This window comes from Hemicordylus capensis, chromosome 4 (assembly GCF_027244095.1).
Source record: "Hemicordylus capensis ecotype Gifberg chromosome 4, rHemCap1.1.pri, whole genome shotgun sequence".
In the NCBI taxonomy this organism is placed as follows: Eukaryota; Metazoa; Chordata; class Lepidosauria; order Squamata; family Cordylidae; genus Hemicordylus; species Hemicordylus capensis.
The window spans coordinates 284,071,406-284,093,162 of record NC_069660.1 but is presented as its reverse complement, the minus strand read 5'-3'; the positions used below and the strand labels follow the sequence as shown (position 1 = coordinate 284,093,162).

The 21,757-nt window shown below is 42.2% G+C and overlaps 1 protein-coding gene across 1 annotated transcript in view; it reads right to left on the bottom strand.

Annotated features, from left to right (window-relative positions):
* Positions 1–21,757, bottom strand: part of PTDSS1 (phosphatidylserine synthase 1) — a 48,401-nt gene that overhangs the window by 9,260 nt on the left and 17,384 nt on the right. Inside the window, exons 4-11 of the mRNA XM_053243482.1 lie at positions 20,145–20,269; positions 18,369–18,527; positions 14,678–14,829; positions 12,338–12,479; positions 8,654–8,766; positions 7,631–7,696; positions 3,432–3,531; positions 583–651 (exon numbers count right to left, since the gene is read on the bottom strand). Coding sequence (XP_053099457.1) covers positions 583–651; positions 3,432–3,531; positions 7,631–7,696; positions 8,654–8,766; positions 12,338–12,479; positions 14,678–14,829; positions 18,369–18,527; positions 20,145–20,269 — 926 coding nt within the window. The remainder of the gene's footprint in view (positions 1–582; positions 652–3,431; positions 3,532–7,630; positions 7,697–8,653; positions 8,767–12,337; positions 12,480–14,677; positions 14,830–18,368; positions 18,528–20,144; positions 20,270–21,757) is intronic.

Here is a 21,757-nt window from a genome sequence, read left to right as displayed (position 1 = left end):
ATATTTTCAGGTGACACAGAGAGTTTCAGGGAAACAAGGTGTCAAATTCACACTTCCACATGTGCCAAGGCTGTGTTAGTCTGGAACACATCTGCAGCACTGGCACATTCCACAGAGCACTGTCACTTTATTAGGATGTTGGTCCTTGTCTACAGGCACATGACAGAAGGGATAATTTCCATGGATTTCAGTGATGTAATATACACATCTGAGCAGAACATCATCAAATAAAAAAGTGGAGGATTTAAAAACAAAACTTTTAAAATGGTACAAAGGTTTTTTTTTTTTTAAAGAAAGCCTAGAATGCACTGCAGTTTGTGTGTGTGTGCGTGTGTGTGTGTGTGTATGTGCGCAAATTCTTCTTTGATATCCAAGAACGGGGCTTAAACCTTGTTGAGAATTGAGATTCTCTGCTGCACAATGACATCTCTGTGCCTCTCACTACTAGAACTGGAAATGGCAGCATCCCTCCATCATGCAAATCCTCTTTACCCTCAATGGGCTTTGACAAAGGTTCTTTAGCATAGCATACATGGAAATTTGCCATTCAGAGCAAAATTAAGTGTTTCCCACAAACATTACCTTTTCTCGCTGTCCGTAATGATCTGCATACCAAACCATTCCATATAAACACAGAAAAGTCGTAACAGCCTACAACATTGGAGGTGGGGGAGAAGAAGGGGTAGGGAGAAGAGTTAGACCCTAATATAGTTTTACAAAACCAGAGACTAAACTTTTGTTGGTTTGTTTAATGGATTTAAACATCAAGGCTATTCTCACAATGGGGCAAAATCGGGCTAGTGGAGGTTAGCCCGATTTTGCCCCATCGTGTGAACCACTGGGCTTGGCTGCAAGCCTGGTGGCTCCTAGGCAGGTAACCCACCTAAGTACCCCTGCCCTTAAACCAGGTTTGCGGAGCGAGCGCTCCACAAACCTGGTTTTAGTAATCGTGAGTAGCTGCAGTGCGGCTTCATGCCGCGGTTACTCACAAGGAGACCCCCCCGGAGGGGAGGTGAAGAGCCGCCTCCGGGGGTCTCACCAGCATGCCCTGCGCACTCGTACAGGGCATGCTGGACCTTCCAGCGGCCGGCTGCTCAGCCCCTGCCGGCTCTGTCACGGAGCCGGCAATCATGTGGGCAGCCGATCCAGCCACCCAGGGCTCCCTCCCTGCTCTGCTTAGCCCGCTCTCCCTGCTCACCCTGGTCTCACAGATTGTGAGACCCGGCTCATCGTCTTTTGACAAGTGACCTCAAGGTGGCTTACAAAGTATTGTGACAAATATGATCAGCAAATGAAGAAGGTAGACAATGCTGGCCAGGAAGTAAAATTCAGGCTCTTTTCCCAGTATAGACAAAGGACTACTACTACTACTACTACTGACATTTATATACCGCTCTTGAACAAAATTCTCAAAGCGGTTTACATAAAAAAATAAAGAATACATAAATAAGATGTACTACAAACTTATGTCAGTTTCATATCAGTTTCACTGACATGGCTTCCCACATAATGATGGGGCTTGAAGTCTGGGGAAGTGATTCAGAACTCTCTGTTGAGAGTTCTCTAGCCTGCTTCACAGTTTAAGCCTGTAGAGTGGATAAGGTTATAACCATTTAAATAAAAGAGTATTAGGGAATAAGTCCGCCTCCCTTTACTTAAGTGTACAGCCTTGTTCCAACACAGTTTACTATGACTTATTGAAGCTCTTAATGCCTTTAGGTTACTTGACAACAAACCTTAGTCCTGTACTATGCTATCAATCCTGCAAAGTTAAGTTACGTCAGTAGTAATGAATGCTTAAAGCAGGCTTAGCTGAGGATGGCATTTCATTCTGAACTCCTGTTGACCTCCAACCAACAGAGCACGGACAGCTCTCCACCTGCCTCCCACTGGACTCCACCAGGCTCAAATGTCCTGCTGTCATCAGAAACCATGTTCTAAGGCCATCTTGGCAATCCTTTGCATGCTTATGTGGAAGCCCCACAACGAATTCAATGGGACTTCCTCTGAGTAAACCCGCATGGGAGTGGGCTGCAAATATTTTACTGATTGGATCTTGGTCTTCCTCTAAAAACCAATTTCTAAAATAGTGTTCTGTTTATGTCTCCATTTCATGACTCCTACATACCTCTTCTCACCTTCGCATTGGTTATAGTGCCACCCAAAAGGCAGTTGACAGGAAGCTACTTTATACTGAGTCAGACCATTGGTTAATCTAGCTCAGTACTGTCTGCACTGACTAGCAGTGGCACTCCCAGCCCTACCTGGAGATGCCAGGTTCTGCATACCAGCATTCAGATGCTCTTCCACAGAGCTATGGCCTCATCCCCTAAGGGGAATATCTTACAGTGCTCACATGTAGTCACACATCCAAATGCAAACCAAGGCAGATCCTGCTTAGTAAAGGAGAGAATTCATGCTTGCTACCACAAGACCAGTTCTCCTTTCTACCAGCATCAGTCAAGGCAAAAATGGGGCAGTCAACAGCTTCTCACACATCAATTAGTACAGGAAACGACACATGAGAATTTCAGGCCAACTTTTCGAAGGTCTGCAGATTTGGTCCAGCAGCACCAATATTCCTGCAAGGATTGAAAGCAAAAGCATTCCCAGGCATCTTGTTAATTCTGAACGAATAATTCTCTACAAGTTGCAGAGAGGATTGCTTACTAAGTTCTGGACCTGAGCAGTCTGCCCAGAGAAAAGCTGAGTTCTGCAACCTTGTATTAATTATGAAAATAAAGAGAAATGCAAATTTCCCCTTCTCACAGAAGGCATTTTGCAGTTTTTGCTATTCTGAATAAGGTGTTCTGTTCTGCTTGTTGTGGGAGGGGCACCTAAGCTATGGCCCCAACCCCCGAGAATTCTACTCAGCCATTTTACTGTTTTTTTTCCAGCAAGCATGGCCTAAACACTTTGGAGCATATCTTTAAAAGCTGAACATAAAATGAATGCTGAAATTCTTGGGACGCAGAATTTGGACCCAGTACACATTTGGAGGGGGGTGGTTGTCTGCGCTTCCACGGAATCCACAGCACATACGCAGCCAGCCCTGTTCAGAGCTTGGTACAACCACTGAAGCTTTCTCTCACATATGTCCCAATGAAATTAAGCACACTGGAATAGCACAATAGGTACTTTGGTATTCCCATTCATTTCAGTGGGGCTTATGCGAAAGAAGTCCCTATCGAAATGTACTCATTTTTGCTGTTGTAGCACATGCTTTTGCCCCAGGAGAGTTTCAACACAGCAAAGTTATGCTAGCAGTTGGTTGCAGCTACCGCAATAGATTCCAATTTCATTGAGCCACTGAAAAATATCAGGGAGAAATGGCCATCATCAGGACATAAGCACAGTAGCTACCTCTTGATGTGTCAACCAAGGGGCAAAGCATGAATGTGGGTCAAGTAAGAGAGAAAAGTGCCACTTACTACACAGAGGAGCCAAAACACAACATATAATATTTGTGTTTTGGAGAAGAGCTCTTGACCAAATTTGATGCACACAATGGCTTCAAGAAAACCGATAACCCTGAAAAACAATAGAGGAACAAGAGAATAGGGTGAGTTTTTTTTAATTTAATGCAGATCACATTTACAAGGGAAGGGAGGGGAGCATGGATAGGGCCCTAGCTCAGTGGTAGAGAATGTGCATTGAATGCAGAAGGTCTAAGGGTCATTTCCTGGCTTCTCCAGGTAGGGCAGGCAAAGACTCCTGCCTGAAACCTTGGAGAGCCGCTGTCAGTCTGTGTGAACAATACTGAGCTGTATGAACCCATGGTATGACTCAGTATAAGGCAGCGTCCTATGCCCCTATGTAAAATTAGTTTACCATGGGACTAATTGGTGACAAGATTACCATGACAAAAGATAAAAAGTGCGATAGAGATATGTCCCGTTACATTAATTGTCTGTGATCACATTTAGAAAGCCAGTGTGGTGTAGTGGTTAGAGTGCTGGACTAGCACTGAGGAGACCCGAGTTCATTCAGTCACTGATAAATATCAGTGACCTGAGTTCAAATCCCCCTTCAGCCATGAAACTCACTGGGCGACTCTGGGCCAGTTGTTTCTCTCTTAGTCTGATCTACCTCACAGGAGGATAAACCTAAACCAAGTATACTGCTCTGGGCTCCTTGGAGGAAGAATAGGATATAAATGTAAAAATAAATAAGAAAAATATTCATGTTCAGAGCTTCCTAAATCAAAAGACAACTGGAACTGATGCAGTATAAAAAGCTACCTCCCGACTTCCTACTTTGAGAGCATCAGGCAGTTAAAAATCTGCTACTGAATACCTTTAAAAACTACAGATACAGTACAACTGGAAACACTAGTCCATTATTATTTCTACCAGGCACTGCATATTTACACAGGCTCCATGAGATGACCTCTTTCATGTACTTTTTTAGAAGCAGTAGTGCCATATGGGGACAAAGTGGGCAGACACTTCCATCCAGGGGTGGCAGCACTGTGCAAATGGGCAACGTTTCACTGAGTTTGTGTAGCCAGCCTTCTCCAGAACAGAGTCCTTCCACCTCTAGGCTCATATCTGATGGAGAGGCCACTTGGATAGAACAAAATGTGACAACATCCTCAAGGCTACCTTTTTCAGGGAGATAAAGACAGGCCACATGCAAGAAGTGAGCAATTAAAGCATTGTAAAAGGACAGCTTCAAAGCAAAGTTGACATACTGTGATCTAGATCTTGTAACCTGAAGCCAGAACTGAGTGAGCTGCCAAAGAAAGGTGAGGCAAAGCACATCATGCTGCTATACAGAAGTGGATAAGGACAGTCCTCAGTTCATAACTCTATTCATCTGCAGTGTTTGCAACAGAAATGGTGCTTCCCGTAGGCTTATTTAGCTACTGAAGTTCCTGAAAGACATGGGAAGCTGCCTTATGCTGAGTCAGACCATTAGTCCATCTAACTCAGTATTGTCTACAATGACTGGCAGCGGCTCTCCACTGTTTCAGGCAGGAGCCACTTCCAGCCCTACCTGGAGATGTCAAGAATTGAATTGATCTTCTGCCTGCAAGCATGCAGATGCTCTTCCACTGAGCTATGGCGCATCCCCTAAGGAGAATATCTTACCGCGTTCACCTGTAGTCTCCCATCCAAATGGAAACCAAGGTGGACCCTGCTTAGCAAAGGAGACACTTCATGCTTACTACCACAAGAACAGCTCTTCTACCCTAAGATGTGTTTACAATGAAAGCCCACTTCATCAGTCTAGTTTGTGGAAGATGATGACACCGCTCTAATTCAGAGTTGCTACGTTGATGGTTTTTTCATCAGTATTTTTGTCATGGTTTTTCTGGAACTGGTTGAAGTCTGGCTTCAACAAGTTCAAGAAAAGTGTAATAAAAAGCACAAGCCTCAGTACAACCTATGCTCTTTCAGAGCTCTCTGTTAATTTCAACAGGATTTGTACAAAAGAACTTTTCAGTGGATTGAGCCTTGTATTAACTAGCAAGAAAGGAGTGCCATTTGGAATTTTTGTCGCAGTAACAAAATGTTTTGTGCTGATCCTGAAACCTTCTCAGTCTACACTGTTTCAATGCCAGGGGTGCTGTTCAACAAACACCTCTTGGGAAAGAAGGAATATTCTTTTGCAAGTATCTTTTTTGGTCTAAACTGGAACCATCACTAGCTGTTCTAACATTAAGAATGAGACCATGAAGACAGATTGGACACAGCACAAGTGAGGACAGAAAATGTTCCTGTGTGCAGCAAACTCAAATCATTAAACCAGCCTGTTTAAATTGGCCAAGGCATGAAGCAGGCGTTAAGAAGTCCCTCCATGCCTATTAGCTCAGCATGACCTTCTCTACAAGGGCAGACAATGCTGATCTGAACACTGCTATTTCTGTAACTTCAAGATCTCAAAGTCTCCCTTTAAAGGGCTTGGATGTTTTTATACAGATTTGTTTCCTGTCCTCTGCTATGCTTGCGTGTGAGAGCGAAAACAGTTTCAAGAGAATCATGAAGACTGAAAGTAAACCTCAAGGCCATCTAATTCCATCCAAAACAGGTTTCTTTACGCTCCAATATCCTCCCCCTGCAAATAATCCAGATTACAGAGTGCCACATGTAGAAAACAGGCTGTACTGTGCCAGAATACTCAGACCAAAAAAAAATAAAAATAACCCAAACCCTCAGTTAATAATTGCTATGGCTCAAATGAATGAGCGGAACTACTTACTCAAGAAGTACACTTACTGGACAACTAATCTGTTTCAGAGGATGGATTTTGATATTTTTATAGCAAATTGAGCCCCGTCTTAGGTGACTAGAGATGTGGACAGTGTTGAAGCCAGAAAATGGAGCCCAAGGGAAAAACCAGATTAGACACAGAACTGTGTTTACATTGTGGAACCTTTTTACATTTACAATGTTTTATGTTTGTACTATTGAAAAATCTATTCTGAAAACGGGACTATTTTTTTAAAAGTGTTAAGGGAGAAAAAAATATAGGTGTGATGCCCATTCCCAATTACTGAAGTGCCACAACAACCCTGAAAAGCACTGGCTAACGTGACAGGCAGTGATCAGTCAATGCAGTCAGAGCTGCCTTGAGGCATGGAACCTTCCGAGTAGTTGCCCTCCAGGCTTGATGAGCAGGGCAGTGCGCTGGGAGGGAGACTAGGAAGCTATTTTCACTTCTCTCCCCTCACCGCAAAAGTGCTGTTCACTGCCAGAAATATGTACATGAGGATCGTTTATATTTTATTTAAACTGCAGTACCGCAGGAGTTTGACATGCATGCACAAGAATTGTAAAGGAGCTCCACCATGGATCCCACTGATAATTTCCCAGCTGTTATATCTGAGCTCAGCTCTATATATGGATAGGCTTGGACTGAGACTGCCTCCAACTGGTTTCTGTCCTGCTCATCCTATCTTCCCTCAGAGAGAGGGGGTGTGGGAGGAGAGGGAGAGAGAATGGGAACCCAGAAGAGAAAGTCTCTTAGCTAAGTAGGGCATGGAGGAAGAAGATAAACTGCACTGTACTCTGGTTTGCTTCTGAGCTTTTAATTTCTTGTAAAGAAATAAAATAGGAAGAACTAGTGAGATTTTTACAGGCATTAGCCAATGTCACAAAATTGTTCAGCAGTTCCAAATAGAACAGCACCCAGTGTCATAACCACAGTAACTTGCGTGTTAAGTACCTGAGAGATATCACAGGAAAAACAAACATCTAAGCCAGGAGTGGGCAACCTTAGCTCTCAAGCAGATGTTGAACTACAAGTCCTATCATCCCCAGCCACAATTTATTGTGGTTGGAGATGATGGGAGTTGTCGGCCAACAACAGCTGGAGAGCCCAAGTTGTCTACCCCGATCTATGCTCTTTGTTGGCCCCAGGATGTAATCTTAAGGCACACGATGCAGCCATCTTGCAAAAGCTTAGGAAGCCAGTAGTCTGATCAGTACTTGGATGGAAGATGCCCAAGAACCCCATGTACTCTGTGTTGGGCTCCATGGAAGGAAGTCTAGATATAAATGTAACACATACACTGCGTATCAAAGCCAGGGGGCTTAAAGTGGGAGGGGTTTTTTTAGAGTAAAGATGGTCTTCTCACAATTTAAGAGCACAAAAACTTAAATCCCCAATTACAACAAAAACTTACCCAAATACCCAGCACTGCGTTCCAACCCTTTTGCACTGTGTGTCTGTGAGGTACGCATAGTACTGTCTGGAACAAGAGACAGAAACATTCTTCAGTGAAATGCAAAAATATACATTTCAATTATAAATAGGAAAATAAGCATGCTCCTCTTGTGGTTGCTTGAATTCAAAGGAGCTTAATAAGTTAAGAGCATGTCACACCATGTAAAAGGTTTCTGAGAGGGTTACCAGAAAATAAGGCAAGTGATTCCACAGAGCGGTAAGAGCAGAAAAGATCATTCCCTACCCCCAGGACTAGCAAACATATCTATTTGCAATCTTAACTGTGGAGTTTGCATAACACGTGTATACTAATGATGGAAATGTAGTAAATTCCTCACAGTACAGACAGGCATACAACTGAGAATGGGAAGATCAGCAGAAAAGCCGAGCGTTGCATGCAGAATCTTGACTGATCAGAGAGAGGCAAAAAGTAAACACAGTCCTAACTTTAAATCATTGTTTCCCCTATAAAATAAAGATCTAATTGAAAAAATAAAGGAGAAATGTAAGCCGGGCTTAAAGTTTAAAAAGTGATCCAGGAGAAAAATCTTTTGAACAAGGTAACAAAAAAAGAAAGTGTGCAGGGGCGCTTTGAGAGTGCGCCTACCAGGACATCCTCAACAAATGTCGCTTAATCATGTATGGAAGCTGTTCCATCTGAATAGCCTCTAAAATACCAAGTATTTTGAGTGTGTGTGTTCAGGAACCATTTGGATGAACAGCCCCCACACATGATTAAGGAATGCGCTGGGAGAGCATCAGGATGTCCGTGGAGGACATCCTGATGGGTATGCTCTCAACATGTCTCTCCTGTTCACATGTGCTGTCAGGCCCTATTGATTGAACCACCCCAGTGAAACAGAATATCCAGGGAGGGCCCTGGAATATCTTGGGAGTGGGGGCAGCCCGCTGTACCCAGAGCTCTGGCAGGTTTCCAAGCTACTGTACAGTGAGGAAAATGAAAAACAAACCAAAAAATTACCTCACGGTGGGCGCAGTGATGATTCCAATGAAGAGGATCCTACCCCAACTTAAAGGGTGACTTGCTTGGAAAACAAAGATATGTTTCAAGAAAAATGTATTCAACTCAGTCAGCTAAAAAGAATGAACAAGAAAAAGAGAGTCAGCTAACACCATTTTTTATCCTAGATGAACAAGACAGACAGGATGACTTTTCAGTAACAGCTTATAGCTTCTTTGAAGATAGCCAGTACACAGCACTGCTAACAGTCTATGGAGCAACTATGGTATTTTAAATCCCATGAGGAACAGTTTTAAGGATAGGATGGTTTTATATATTTTATTTATATATATACCGCCTGACTCCAAAAGCTCTAGGCAGTTTCTGCACTCGTTAGATAACCAGTTTGGAATCTATTCTGGAGACACACGAAGCATTAGGCCTTGGGTTGCTTGTTTATATCAGTAAGTTAGAGTTGTAAAATTGTGAAGTAAATCTGCCTTTCTTCACAAAATAAAGTTTATCAGGGCCTGCCTTAGCCTTATGCAAGCTGAGAAGGCCCACATGAGGTGGCAGACTTTGTGGTACCATTAAAGATAATCACACTTTTCAACTATTTAACTTAATATATGCTCACCACCCATGAGAATGCTATTTAGATTTTCTGCCTCAGACATCAAAATGTCTTTGGCTGCCTTTGTATTGTGCCAATGTTCGTCTAGATGTTCATCTAGATCATGTCTCATTTTGTGTGAGGGAGCTATTTTCTGGCTTGTGTTTGTTTTTTAAAATGGGGGGGGGACACACAATATTTTTCACGGAAAAACCTGCAGCTTTTGGGGGACATTGCTGGACAGTTGAGGACAGACTGAACATGGTAGGGCACTTTTGCCCACATTTTAAGGCCATTAAGCCCTGTTTTTGCACTTTTTAAAAAAACCTCTAGGAACCTAACCCCCACGATCCCATAGACATAATTATTCAGTATATGCCATTTCCTTATCCACAGTAATTGTGGAGAATGGAACCCATGTGAATAATGAGGTTCTCCTGTAATTTTAATGGCATAAATATATTCTCTTGATTCCTTAACGTGACATGTTTTATCACACTGGACACGATCTAGGAAAAGTTAGGCATACTGAAATCTCATTATTAGGATTTAGGTATTCCTTGCTTTCTCTGCACTCTGCCCAGAGTCTGCTCTTTCATAGGCTCGATGTTACATTTTACAAGATGAACATATTAGTGTCACAATTGCAGGAATGTTAGTCTTTTAAGAAACCCAATGAAAGACAGATCCTTGCAGAACTGCCCTCAATAAGAAACTCAAGGAACCAGGCAATACCACCAAAACAGATTTTCTCCCTCCTTCACCAGACCACAGGTATGTGTGGGGCTGCTAGTGGGCTTGAGACCCAGTAGGCCTTGCATGCAGGCAACCCACTGTATAAACAACCAAGTCCCACAAGGGTAGCCTTTGTAATTTGCACAGCCATGGTGACCTGCATGGTGGCACCATGACCATGCAGATCACTAAAACTTAAAGTATTTCTACCCTTGTTGTCTGGTCTGCCAGTAGGACCTGCAAGGGGACCAACACAGTAAAAATCAAAACATAATACATTTATTAAATTGTGCCAGCTGTGTGTAAAAGCCCCATATTAGAAGTGCCAAGAGTAATCTGAATGAGAATCCAAGAGTAGTTTCCCCCCGGCAAGTTCTTTGATGTTAAAAATCAGGTAAAGGTAAAGTGTGCCGTTGAGTCAGTGTGGACTGCTGGCGACCACAGAGCCCTGTAGTTGTCCTTGGTAGAATACAGGAGGGGTTTACCACTGCCTCATCCCACACAGTATGAAATGATGCCTTTCAGCATCATCCTGTATCACTGCTGCCCAATATAGGTGTTTCCCATAATCTGAGAAACATACCAGCGGGGATTCAAACTGGCAACCTCCAGCTTGGTAGTCAAGCCATTTCCCAGGGGGCATCTTAAATCCAGAATCACCTTTCTTTGGGGTATATACATGTACTTTTTTTTTTTTTTTTAAGGGGATTATGTTCCTACCTATCATCGCAAATGCTGAAAAACGTGATATTTGAAACCTTGTGCCTATGGGAGCTACTGCAGAACCTAACCCCATCATTCCCATAGGGACAAGGGAATCCTTAAATTTAGTCGTCTTTGATTTGGGTAATTCTGTTCTTCAAACATCAACGTCTAGGTCCTTGTTTCTTTTATTTATTTATTTATTAAATAAATAACCCGAAAAGGTTATTGGATCCAATAGGATTCAGAGAAGCCTTGGGAGGGTTTCAAGTTGGCTCTGCTACTGATTCTGTTGATGCTCTGTTGCAAATATGGAATACTGAACTCACGAGAGTGGTAGACACGCTCCGAAGCGCCCTCTCCAATCTGCTTCAAAGTCATCCTGGATTCCACAGTTATTGCAGTATCTATTGTAGAGGTGTCCAGCAACTCCTCTTCTAGGATTACATTGGATCACTTTCCGTTTGTGACTCCTGAGGATGTGGACAAACTGCTTTGGACTGTGCGTCCTACAACCTGTTCTCTTGGCCCTTGCCCAACTTGGCTTATTTCATCTGGTAATCATATTATCAGAGAGAGGGGCTATTCTTACGATCATAAAAATCGGGCTAGGAAAATCCTAGCCCGATTTTTGTGATCGTAAGAACCACCAGGCTCGCAACCATGCTCCGGTAGCCTGCCCGTTAGCCCGGGTTTGTGGAGCGAGCACTCTGCAAACCCGGGCTATCTGCTTGTGAGTAGCCACGGCGCGGCTCCGCGGTGCAGCTACTCGTGAGTAGACCCCCCAGCCAGGAGGCTTAAAAGCAGCCTCCCAGCTCGGTGGGTCTCCACAGTATGCCCTGCGCGCTCGCGCAGGGGGGGCTTCCGGGGGCTGTGCGTCCCCTGAGCTCCCCAGCCCCCGCCGGCTCCGTCTCAGAGCCGGCCATTGTGTGGGTGGCTGATCCGGCCGCCCAGGGCTCCCTGTTTGCTCGTGAGTGGGGAGAGCGGGCTTAGCCCACTCTTCCCGCTCACCCGTTTAGAACTGGATCTCCCTGATCGTGAGACCCGGTCCAGAGTCTGATAAATGTTATAAAGGCTTCTCTGAGGAAGGGCAGGATGCCTCTTTGTCTTAAGGAGGCTATTATTAGACTTTATTTGAAGAAACCTGCATTGGACCCACCAGAGTTGGCTAATTACAGACCCGTTTCTAATCTTCCATGGTTGGGCAAGATGATTGAGCGGGTGGAACCTGTTTTCAAGATGTACCTGTTTTTCCAGGCTTTTAACTGAAATTTTAAATTATGTAATGTCTTCTGAGATTGTTTTTACTTGTTTGTGAATTTTAATTGTTTATTTGGGTTTACATTTGCTACATTTTAAAATTTGTACACCGCCTAGAGATGTCTACACCAGGCGGTATAGAAATATGATAGATAAATAAATAAATTTAGCACATTTACAGACCACCCAAAACTTATATCCCTGGGCGGTTTACAATAAAAACCTTTTAACAATTTGTCCTTAAAAACTAAACTAAAATATCTATTTCAGCACACTTCCTAGTTTATGGTATCATCTCATTTACTTATACAATTATGGCATAAACCCTTCTGATCAGATGCACTCAAGGCCACAGCTGAAACTCCTAGGCTTTGGTGTCACAGGGATTGTCTTACCTGCCAGATAATCATGAAAAGGTATACTCCAGCCACTCTCTGAAATGAAGACTTGGGATCAAACCAGCGAACATACGTCCAGCTTGCTGGAGTGAATTGCAGCACCGCTCTTTTAATTTTACCTGTGGTGGTGTGAATGTCCCTGAAAACAGGCAATGATGACAGTAAAAAGAAGGAAACCAATACTGCACTGCTGCATAAACAAGTCATGATACAGTATGGGCCTACCACACCTTTATTCACAGCAAGAGGCTACGTGCATCTGCCAGAAAAAGTTGTGTTACAAAGCAGGCCCTAGTAACCATTCTTATTACGCAAAAAGGAGATTACTTTCAAACACAGTCTGCCCAAACGCACACTTTTTCACATTCATGCTTCACTCCATAGCTGCAAAGCAGAAAACTGCAAAGCGCTCAAGAAAAATATGCCCTATGCTACTCAAATAGACGTTTCAAATAACACTAAGCTATAGTGCTAAAAAAAACATCCCTTCTGAGGAAAATATATGAAGGATGTGATTGTGGGCAACCCTAGCCAACTTCAATCATTTTATAGTAGTCCTTCCAATGAAAAAGAAATGGACATGTTCAACTTTCATATGTATTTAGGGCTTTCTTAAAGAAACCTGAGTTCTCTCTTACACATAAACACTAGTGCCAATTAGAATGGCATGTGCCAGGATCCAAGGGCCATCTCTCAAGTACTTCCTCTTCCAACATATCTCCTTGTGCCCCTCAACAGCTGCTGAAAGTTGGGGGACCCTCTGGGAGCAGGGATGAACAACTCTTGCCCTCCTGCAGATGTTGGCCTACAACTACCATCATCCCTGACTACTGGCCACTGTGGCTAGCAATGATGGGAGTTGTAGTCCAACAATAGTTGGAGGGCTGAAGTTGTACAACCATGCTCTGAAGCAATAGTCAATAAGGATGTGAAGGGATGGGATTATATGCCCTCAGCAGTATCAGAAGGGAAGTTTAGAAATATGGGTCAACATGATAGGCAGGCATAGGAAGGGCTGTGGGTCCACAGGAATGGCTCATTGCACAGCCAAACTGTTGGGCGGGGGGAGCAATTTTGGCTTCTCTCCCCTCCCCCCAAAAGCCCTTTCCATTTGCAAAAATATGTTCCTGAGGCTTGTTCCCCCTTTTGCACCCATTCAGCCACACAATGAGCTGCCACTGCAGAGATACTGGAGGCTCCCTGTGGACCTGCAGCCCTCCTTATGCTGACCTTCTGCTGTGCATCATGTTGGCCATTCTTTTTAACACACATCATTGCATCTGTGGCAAAGGGGTAACAGGGCAGCATAGGATCAAGGCCTAGAACTGTGCTGTTTCCACTAGGTCAGTTCAACATTAGAGTACGAGAAGCCTCCTACCCTAATTTGGGAGCCAGATGTGCTCTCGATACTTGTTTGTGTGCTAGGAAAAATCAAGGCTGGAGGCAGGGAGCATGATAGTCTGTTAAGCCCCAACTGGGTAGGACGAGCACGCACTGCTCCGATTGTGCCCCCAGCTTCTGAATGAGGTAGGCGGGGAAACCATCCTTCCCAGCTGGGGCTTGACTGACGATCAAGCTCTCCACCTCCAACCTTGTTTTTATCCAACACACGATCGGAGAGTGAGCCCAGCTCCCAAATTAGGGTAGGAGGCTTCTTCTCACCCCAATGTTGATCATATGAACTGCCCTACTGTGAAGCAATACAGAGTGTAGCAGAACAATGCAAAAAATAATTTCAGGGGGAAAGGAAAGAAATGAGTGAAATGAAAAAACTATAAACACAGTCATTGCCTTTCTGACTATCCAATCATTTCTTTGGATAAAAAGAGCTTGAGACTGAGTATTTTGTTTAGACGATCAAGAGGTAAATCAGAGGTTGGCGAGAATTAAAAGTGAAGAGAGACTATGAATCATCATGGGATAAACAATATTGTAATCCATCAACAGCATTACAATTCATCAACATCATGAGGAAGTAGAGTTTATAAATTCACAGCAAGCACACTAATTTAGCAATCACCTAAGAGAGTGAAAATTATTTAGGTAGGCATAAATAAAGGAGACACATTTTGGGGAGTTACAGCCTACTTAAATAAATCTAAAGTGAGGTTTTTGGTAAATCCAAGTTGAAAATCCTAGTCTAGTAAACAAGTGCGTATTTAGCATTTTCCATATTATTACGAATATATAAGGATTAGAACAATAGATTTAAGTGCTTAGGCAGCCTGCAGCAGGGCAGCCTCTGCAATTTAGTTTCCCCATGTTACATTATATTTCAGAGTTTTAACACTACAGTAGCATTAATACAATTATTATTGATTTGTACTTGAGACCTACTTGAAACTTGCCCAGTGATAGGTCCTCATCTCCAAGAAACGACAAACTACCATACCCAACCAGATGCCACCCCCGTTACATAGCAGGATGTCCAAAATGACTTGATCCCACCAGCATTCAGCAAAATTAGGCAGTAGATGCATGAAGAACAGCTACAGAATACAGCAAAAAGATTCTGGGTGAGGAATTCATACATACACAGATTTCATTTTAAACACAAGCATCTGATTTTACATAAAAACAGGTTTTGAAAATACAGAATTAAAAATTGTTCATGTAACAGGTGAACTTTAGCAAAGATTATCAACCCATAATTTCAGAGGTCTCGATCAGCTAACATTTCTTTACCAGAAATGAAAGAATTATTGTGCTTTACCTCTAATGTTGCAAAATACAACAATAATAGCAATAACATTTATTGTTATTGTTATTGTTATTGAATGCTAAACTGGTTGCCAAGAAAAGTGCTAATACTATCCACTAAACAGAATAATCCTATTACACCTAGTGAATTCAAATGTATGCACTGTTTATATTTGCCATGCTTCAATTACAGACAGACTTAGTTTTTATTTAATGTTAATTTTAGTTAATATTATAACCTGGGGCATAACAGGGCAGGATTTACTCACTGCTAAATGCTAAGAATTTCATTCACTATGAAATTCTGTCCTTCAGAACTTGGCAACTTGGCTAACTACCAATCACCAATGGTGGCTTTAGGAGGCTAGTATCTATGTAAAACTGGACTTTCTCCAACTAATTTGATATGAGCTAGTTCAGATGGGAAGTAGCTTCTAGGACAACACAACCCGAAACTAAACAGTGATGAAAGCCTCAGCCTGCCAGCAGCTTTCCTTTGTCATCTAAAGAGTGAAAATCCATATAAACCTTTTCTGATTAGCAGGTATTCAAAAAGGGGGCATCTAGCATTCATCCACTGATGCAGCTTCCAAGCAAAAGGGATCTTAACATTTCCACTCAGTGAGAGGAGACTGGGAATTCCAGATGGATCCCTTGAAATGTGAGCTTGATTTGGAGCTCAGGACACAGTGCTAAGCAAGTTATTCAATCTGAGCGAAAACTCAAATTGGGAAGAGAGAGGGGGGGAAAGGAGGATTCCTTGAAACAGAATTAGGTCATCTCCTTGATCCTAAGCCTTTGCTGCGGTATGCTTCCTTTGTACTTGCTGTTTTTTCAACCAGAGCAATATCATGTGTTGCATCACATTGCTCTGGGGTACTGGCTAAGCATGTCCTGCCATCAAATACTCCAGTGCTGGCACAGATAAGAATTAGGATCAGGTTGTTAGGAAAATTCTGACTTTGAGAATCTATGTCTAATCTCAAGGAGACAATATCAGAGACCCAGAGTTTTTTCTGTATTTTCTTAAGCACAAAATTCTATTCACTGTTACATACGTCTATCTTCACACAAGCAATTGACCTACCAATTCACTGCAAGATGCATTTGGGGCTTGTGTGGGGAGAGTTGCCAATTCCCCACACAAGCCCAAATATTAGCCGTGGTGGTTTGCTCATACCCCAAGAGCAGTTTCATTAACAACAACAAGCACATTTTCATTGCTGGGAGCATGCTGAAAAAATGCAACATGTTGCACACAGAGGGATCTACGAAGTGCCACATGACACCATCGGATAAGGCACTATGACATTTGTAAAGAACTCCAGTCAAACTACATGGGAAGGGGCACTCCAGAGAGAACTAGTAAACACAGAGAATGGTTTAAGCTGCTCACTTGATCCAAGGCTGTTCACATGTGAACAATTTTAACGCTGGAAAAATATGTTAATATTTTTGATTCGTCTCTAGAATCTGTGTGGCAGATAGGGCTTCAAACTACCAACTGAGATTTCATTCTACCTTGTTATAATGTTTGGCTTGATCTAAGGTGAAGCACACAATACTTTAATTCCTGCCCAACATGGGAAGATCAGTCTTACGTAACTTAATGCTTTGACCCAAGGGCACACAATTGTAGATTCTAAAGATAAACGTAAAAATTGAAGCTTTGGTACTGATTTTCTCTAATGCAGGTCACAGTAATATGACCTAATTACATCCTAGCTTTGATCAAGATTGCAAGAGCAAAATTACCTCATGACAATATTTTAAGGCAACTTATTCATTTGATTTATATACTGCCCTTCCAAAAATGGCTCAGCCCTCCAGTTGTTTTTGGACTACAACTTCTATAATTCCCAGCCACAGTGCCCAATAGTCGGGGATTATGGGAGTTGTAGGCCAACATCTGCAAGAAGGCCAAAGTTGAGCAGCTCTGCTTTAAAGTAATATAAACAATTACTAAGAAGTGGCAACCCAGTGATTACATCATTTGGCCACTTCTCTGATGGTTATGAGCTTGAAATTCACTTGGCTGCAGACAGCATGAATGACTTCCATGGTAAAGACAATGGGTGAAATCCAAAGGTCTGCACATGCAGAGACTTCCCATTATCTTATATGAAGGAGATCTCATGTGGATTTCTGATAGTATAGATCATGGATAGCCAACTTCCGTTTTCTCAGGAGCCACTCTATCTTCCAGACAGTGGTCTGGAGAACAGGAGTGTTTACTACCACACAAACAGAATGATCCTATTGTTTGGGCTCCATAAGAGAGTTGACCTCATGGCCATCTACAGGGGGAGAGGGGGCAGTCACCCCACTCCAGACTGAGCCAATTCCCTTTGAATTCAATGGGGCATACTCCCAGGGAGGGAGGTATTGAATTACTGCCTTTGCCCGCCCCATCCCCCCTGGAAATATCCTGTGGATGCCTGTGGTTGGCCTCATCTAGCACTAAAAGTTTCACTGTTATTAAGTACAGGCGCTCAGGCATCACACACACGTTTTTTTTCTTAAAAGTCAAATTGTGGTCAGTTTGTTAACCATATATAGTTTAATAACAGCGTTAGCAGCTGCAATTGGCTCATGGGCTGTTAGTAGCCTGTCCTTTGTGCAAATGGTATATCGAAGTGAACAGCAAAGTCCCTGTGCACACTGAGCTCTTCTTATTCACTGGAGCTGCTGAATCAGTGACTGATTTATTGGGCTTAGTAAATTAGATTTTGTTGACACATGGTTCCAGCCACATGATTTCTTCATGTAGCCTCAGAAAAGTGGGAAACTTTAATAATAAAGGTCGGCTATAAAGGTTGGCGTGGGGGGAGACTGACTTTGATTAGAAAGTGCCAGTCTAAAATGAATATTGCAAATGGTGCCATTTTGCTACGAGTTCTAGTGTTTCAAGAGACATATGTTATCATATGCACCAATGAGTAAATACAACACCACTATAATGTGTGGATTGCCTCAGTTGGTTCCATATATTAACTGAAGCAATCCACACATTACAGTAGATAGGCTATCCTATCTAACACCCAAACAGGAGGAAAACTTCATAGAATATCCAGCATGTGTATCAACTTAAGAATTTAACTACATCTGTAATGTCAACAAACTGCTAGTAAAGCCACACCAATGATCAAATTAGACATACCAAATCCCAAGGATATGTACTTCCTTCCAGAAACAATGACATTTTCTAATGCTCATATTTAGCTTTAGCTGGGATGCAGCTGTCAGCATGTTCTTCTGTGTGCTAGAAGCATCAAACAGCAACATACGCCCTGTGCTGTGCGTTCATATCTTTTCACTGTGAACCTACCTCAGTGAGCTCCCAGGTGATGCTAATAGTCCAGCAAAGCCCATAGCTGCGGATCAACAAAGCCTTCATTGCCCATCCCCAGAAATGCCCAAAAGCAAAGATATCAAAATGGCTCAGGATTCGCTCCCAAGTGATAACATGGCAATTCACAGCATATTCCTGTTAATTATTTAAGGGAAGTAGGAAGGGAGGGAGGGAAGGAGAAAGAGAGAGATCATCAGTTAGTCTATCCTGGAACCATTTAAAAAAGAAATAAAATTGCAACGCACTAGACTACAGTATCAGAGAAGCATCTTCTTCTGGTTTATAGTCTATAATAGCCTATAAACCTAAGCTATAATAGTGTAGCCTTCTACAGGGGCTGAAGTTCATTATCATTCTGGATAATAGTCATAGATAACGCCTACGCTCCATGAAATTGTTTTTTAAACCCAGTTAAATCCTACTGTTCTCATTGTATCATATAATTAATAGTTTGCAATATGAAAAAATATTCCTGTTTTACAATCTTGTCCCCTGCTAACTGAGCAAATAGGCACCTTTTAAAAGCGGCGATTCTCTTTATTTAGCAGAGGAGAGCAACTGGCCCTATCCATCCCCAGCACAGCATCCTTCCAGTGGCTTTTTATGTTTTAGATTGTGAGCCCTTTGGGGACAGAGATCCATTTTATATGGATTTTTTTTTAAAGCAGTATATAAATATTCATCACATAATCCTGAGGGATAATTACTTCCAGGGTTGGGTGTATTCTGAGTATTCTGTGACTAACAAAACCCAGATTCTGTATCAGGATAATAATAATAGTAATTATTATTATTATATTTATATCCCGCTTTTCCTCCAAGGAGCCCAGAGCAGTGTACTATATACTTCTGTTTTCTCCTCACAACAACCCTGTGAAGTAGGTTAGGCTGAGAGAGACATGACTGGCTCAGAGTCACCCAGCTAGTATCATGGCTGAATGGGGATCTGAACTCCGGTCTCCTCGGTCCTAGTCCCGCACTCTAACCACTACACCACGCTGGCTCTCCAGACTGTGCATCCAAAATAGCCAAATTGGACAACTTACTTGTTATACAAATTAGCTTATATTTACTCTTTTGTATTATTTACTAGGGAGCTATAAGGATTACAACATACAGTCCTCCTGAATACATTGCCCTCACTTTGAATTAGCTTTGTTTTCCCTCAGTGGCTGACTGCATGATGGTGCCATTGTTGCTAACGTGGAGCTATTTTTTCAAAGAATGCCACTCTTTGAATACAGCCAATAAACCAGTGGAGCACTGTCACTACCATCTGAATGGGTGCTGGAAAGAGTGTGCCTTCTCTGTGCAGTGTCCCCCCCAGCCCAAATTGCCCAGCCCCCACTAGATCACTAAAGAGGGGGACACATTTCATAAGAGGAGAAAATGTTCACAAAATACAGTCCTTTGCTTCATCTCAACCCTACTAAAATGCTTTACACTTTCCTGTTACGAAAAATGCTGCAACCTGTTGATCATTTTAGTATCTTTCGGTATATGGAAGACATTCCATATCTGAGTTATTTCTGTTATTTTTCCCTGTACACTGTTTTTGAGACAGGGTTATCGGAATAATATCACATTATGTTGGAAGGGCAGAGAGATGACGTGAGAATTTTTTCTACAGATGATGTGAGAAATCTGAATTATTTTCTATCCCTTTCCAAAGAGTTCATGCAGGCCATTCAGTTTCTAATACAGAGATACTGCATCACTAGGACAAAGGTGCCAAAACTTTCTAATACACACCATGATATCTGCTTCTCTTGTCGCATATCGGAGATTAGGGTCCAGCCAGTACATCACTGATTTCACCTGCTCGAAGTTAAGAAAGAGCAGGAACACCAGAAACAGAAAATAAAGAACACTCAAACCTGTTGGAAAACAAATTCAGATAGGACATTTATGGTGGGCGAGATATCTAAAACATTCATTCAAAAAGCAATAACCAACAAGCACACACAGCAATGAGTTCATAGATCTCTGTCAGTAGAACAGTTTGGAGTAATAAAAAAGTATGCCTGCCCCCGCTCCCAAATTAAAGAGTCGGAAAAGAACTCCAAATTCTTTGCATGAGTGAGTATCACAGTTTACCTACAGTTTGCAGCTATGTAATTGTTTAGGGAGTTGTGTTAAGAGTTTTGTATTGAAGGTAAGGCATTTTGCTGCCTCTCCTTTCCTACCACCACAACCACCACTGTGGAGAGACTGAACAAATTTCAGAGAGACAACATTCAAAAGACAAGTTCAACACTTGAAAGGAAAGAAAAGGTTTAATCCATCATTCATGAAGCAGATGCGACTTTGTGTAGGTTTTTGAAGGGCATCCAAAAGTGTCTTCATGATGGAAACTTAGCTGTAGCCTTAGCAGCGGAATTACTGCAGCTGCTGCAAGTGCCTACAGATTATAATTACAGAGGGCGACGTTTTTTAAAATACCTCAGGGCTTCAGCAAGCCAAGCTCTATTTTCCAAAGCATCTCAGGAACTCTTGGGAACTTTCCCCAAATCTTTCAATAGGTTGAATCTTAACCGTGCATGTAAAAGTTCACTAAGGTAACGAAAGAGGGAAGGTTTGCTGCGCCTTCTTCCCACCTCCAGCTTTGAACGCTTGAGTATTATAAATGAAGAGACAAATTTGGTACAGTTGAGTTTTCAGGTCTTGCTCTTCTTTCGTTTATTACATCAACGTATCTCAGTAAGAGTCGAGTATACTCATATGTAAGTACAACTAAGCTCAAATTGAGGATATGGACTAAAGAATGTTTGGAATGGCTCGACTGATGTTCAAAATATGGATACAAAAGAAATTCAAGGAGCATCAAGAAGGAAGCCCCAAAGTGCTTTAGGTGTGCAAACTCTTCTTGAGATGATACAGGAAGGGTTTTACAGCTTGGTTCCTTTGTTAAATAGTGCAGCCTTTGTATCAACTTCTTGAATGTTTACTTACACGGTTAATGTTTACTTATATGTAGATAAGAGAAATCACCCTAACAACTCATTCTGAATTACTCCTTTAATTTGCTCAAGAACAAAATGTAAACCTTCATTTAAAAGGGGAACAGACTAACCATTCACCATGTTTTAATACCGATATACCTCTGCAATGATATAGAAGGCATATAATATATCAAAGACATGTATAGTCAGCAGAGAAAATAGCTGGTATTTCAAAACACTATGAGGCCCATTCACATGTTATGTTCAACACTCGTACGAGTGTACAGTGTACACAGGTACAGTCATTCACATGTTATGTTGAACACAGGTACAGCAGTACAATTCCTATCTGTACCAGGCATTTGAGGGGCCTGTACCCGGTGTCACTTTTAACATGAACGCAGGTACAGTCATCATCATCAT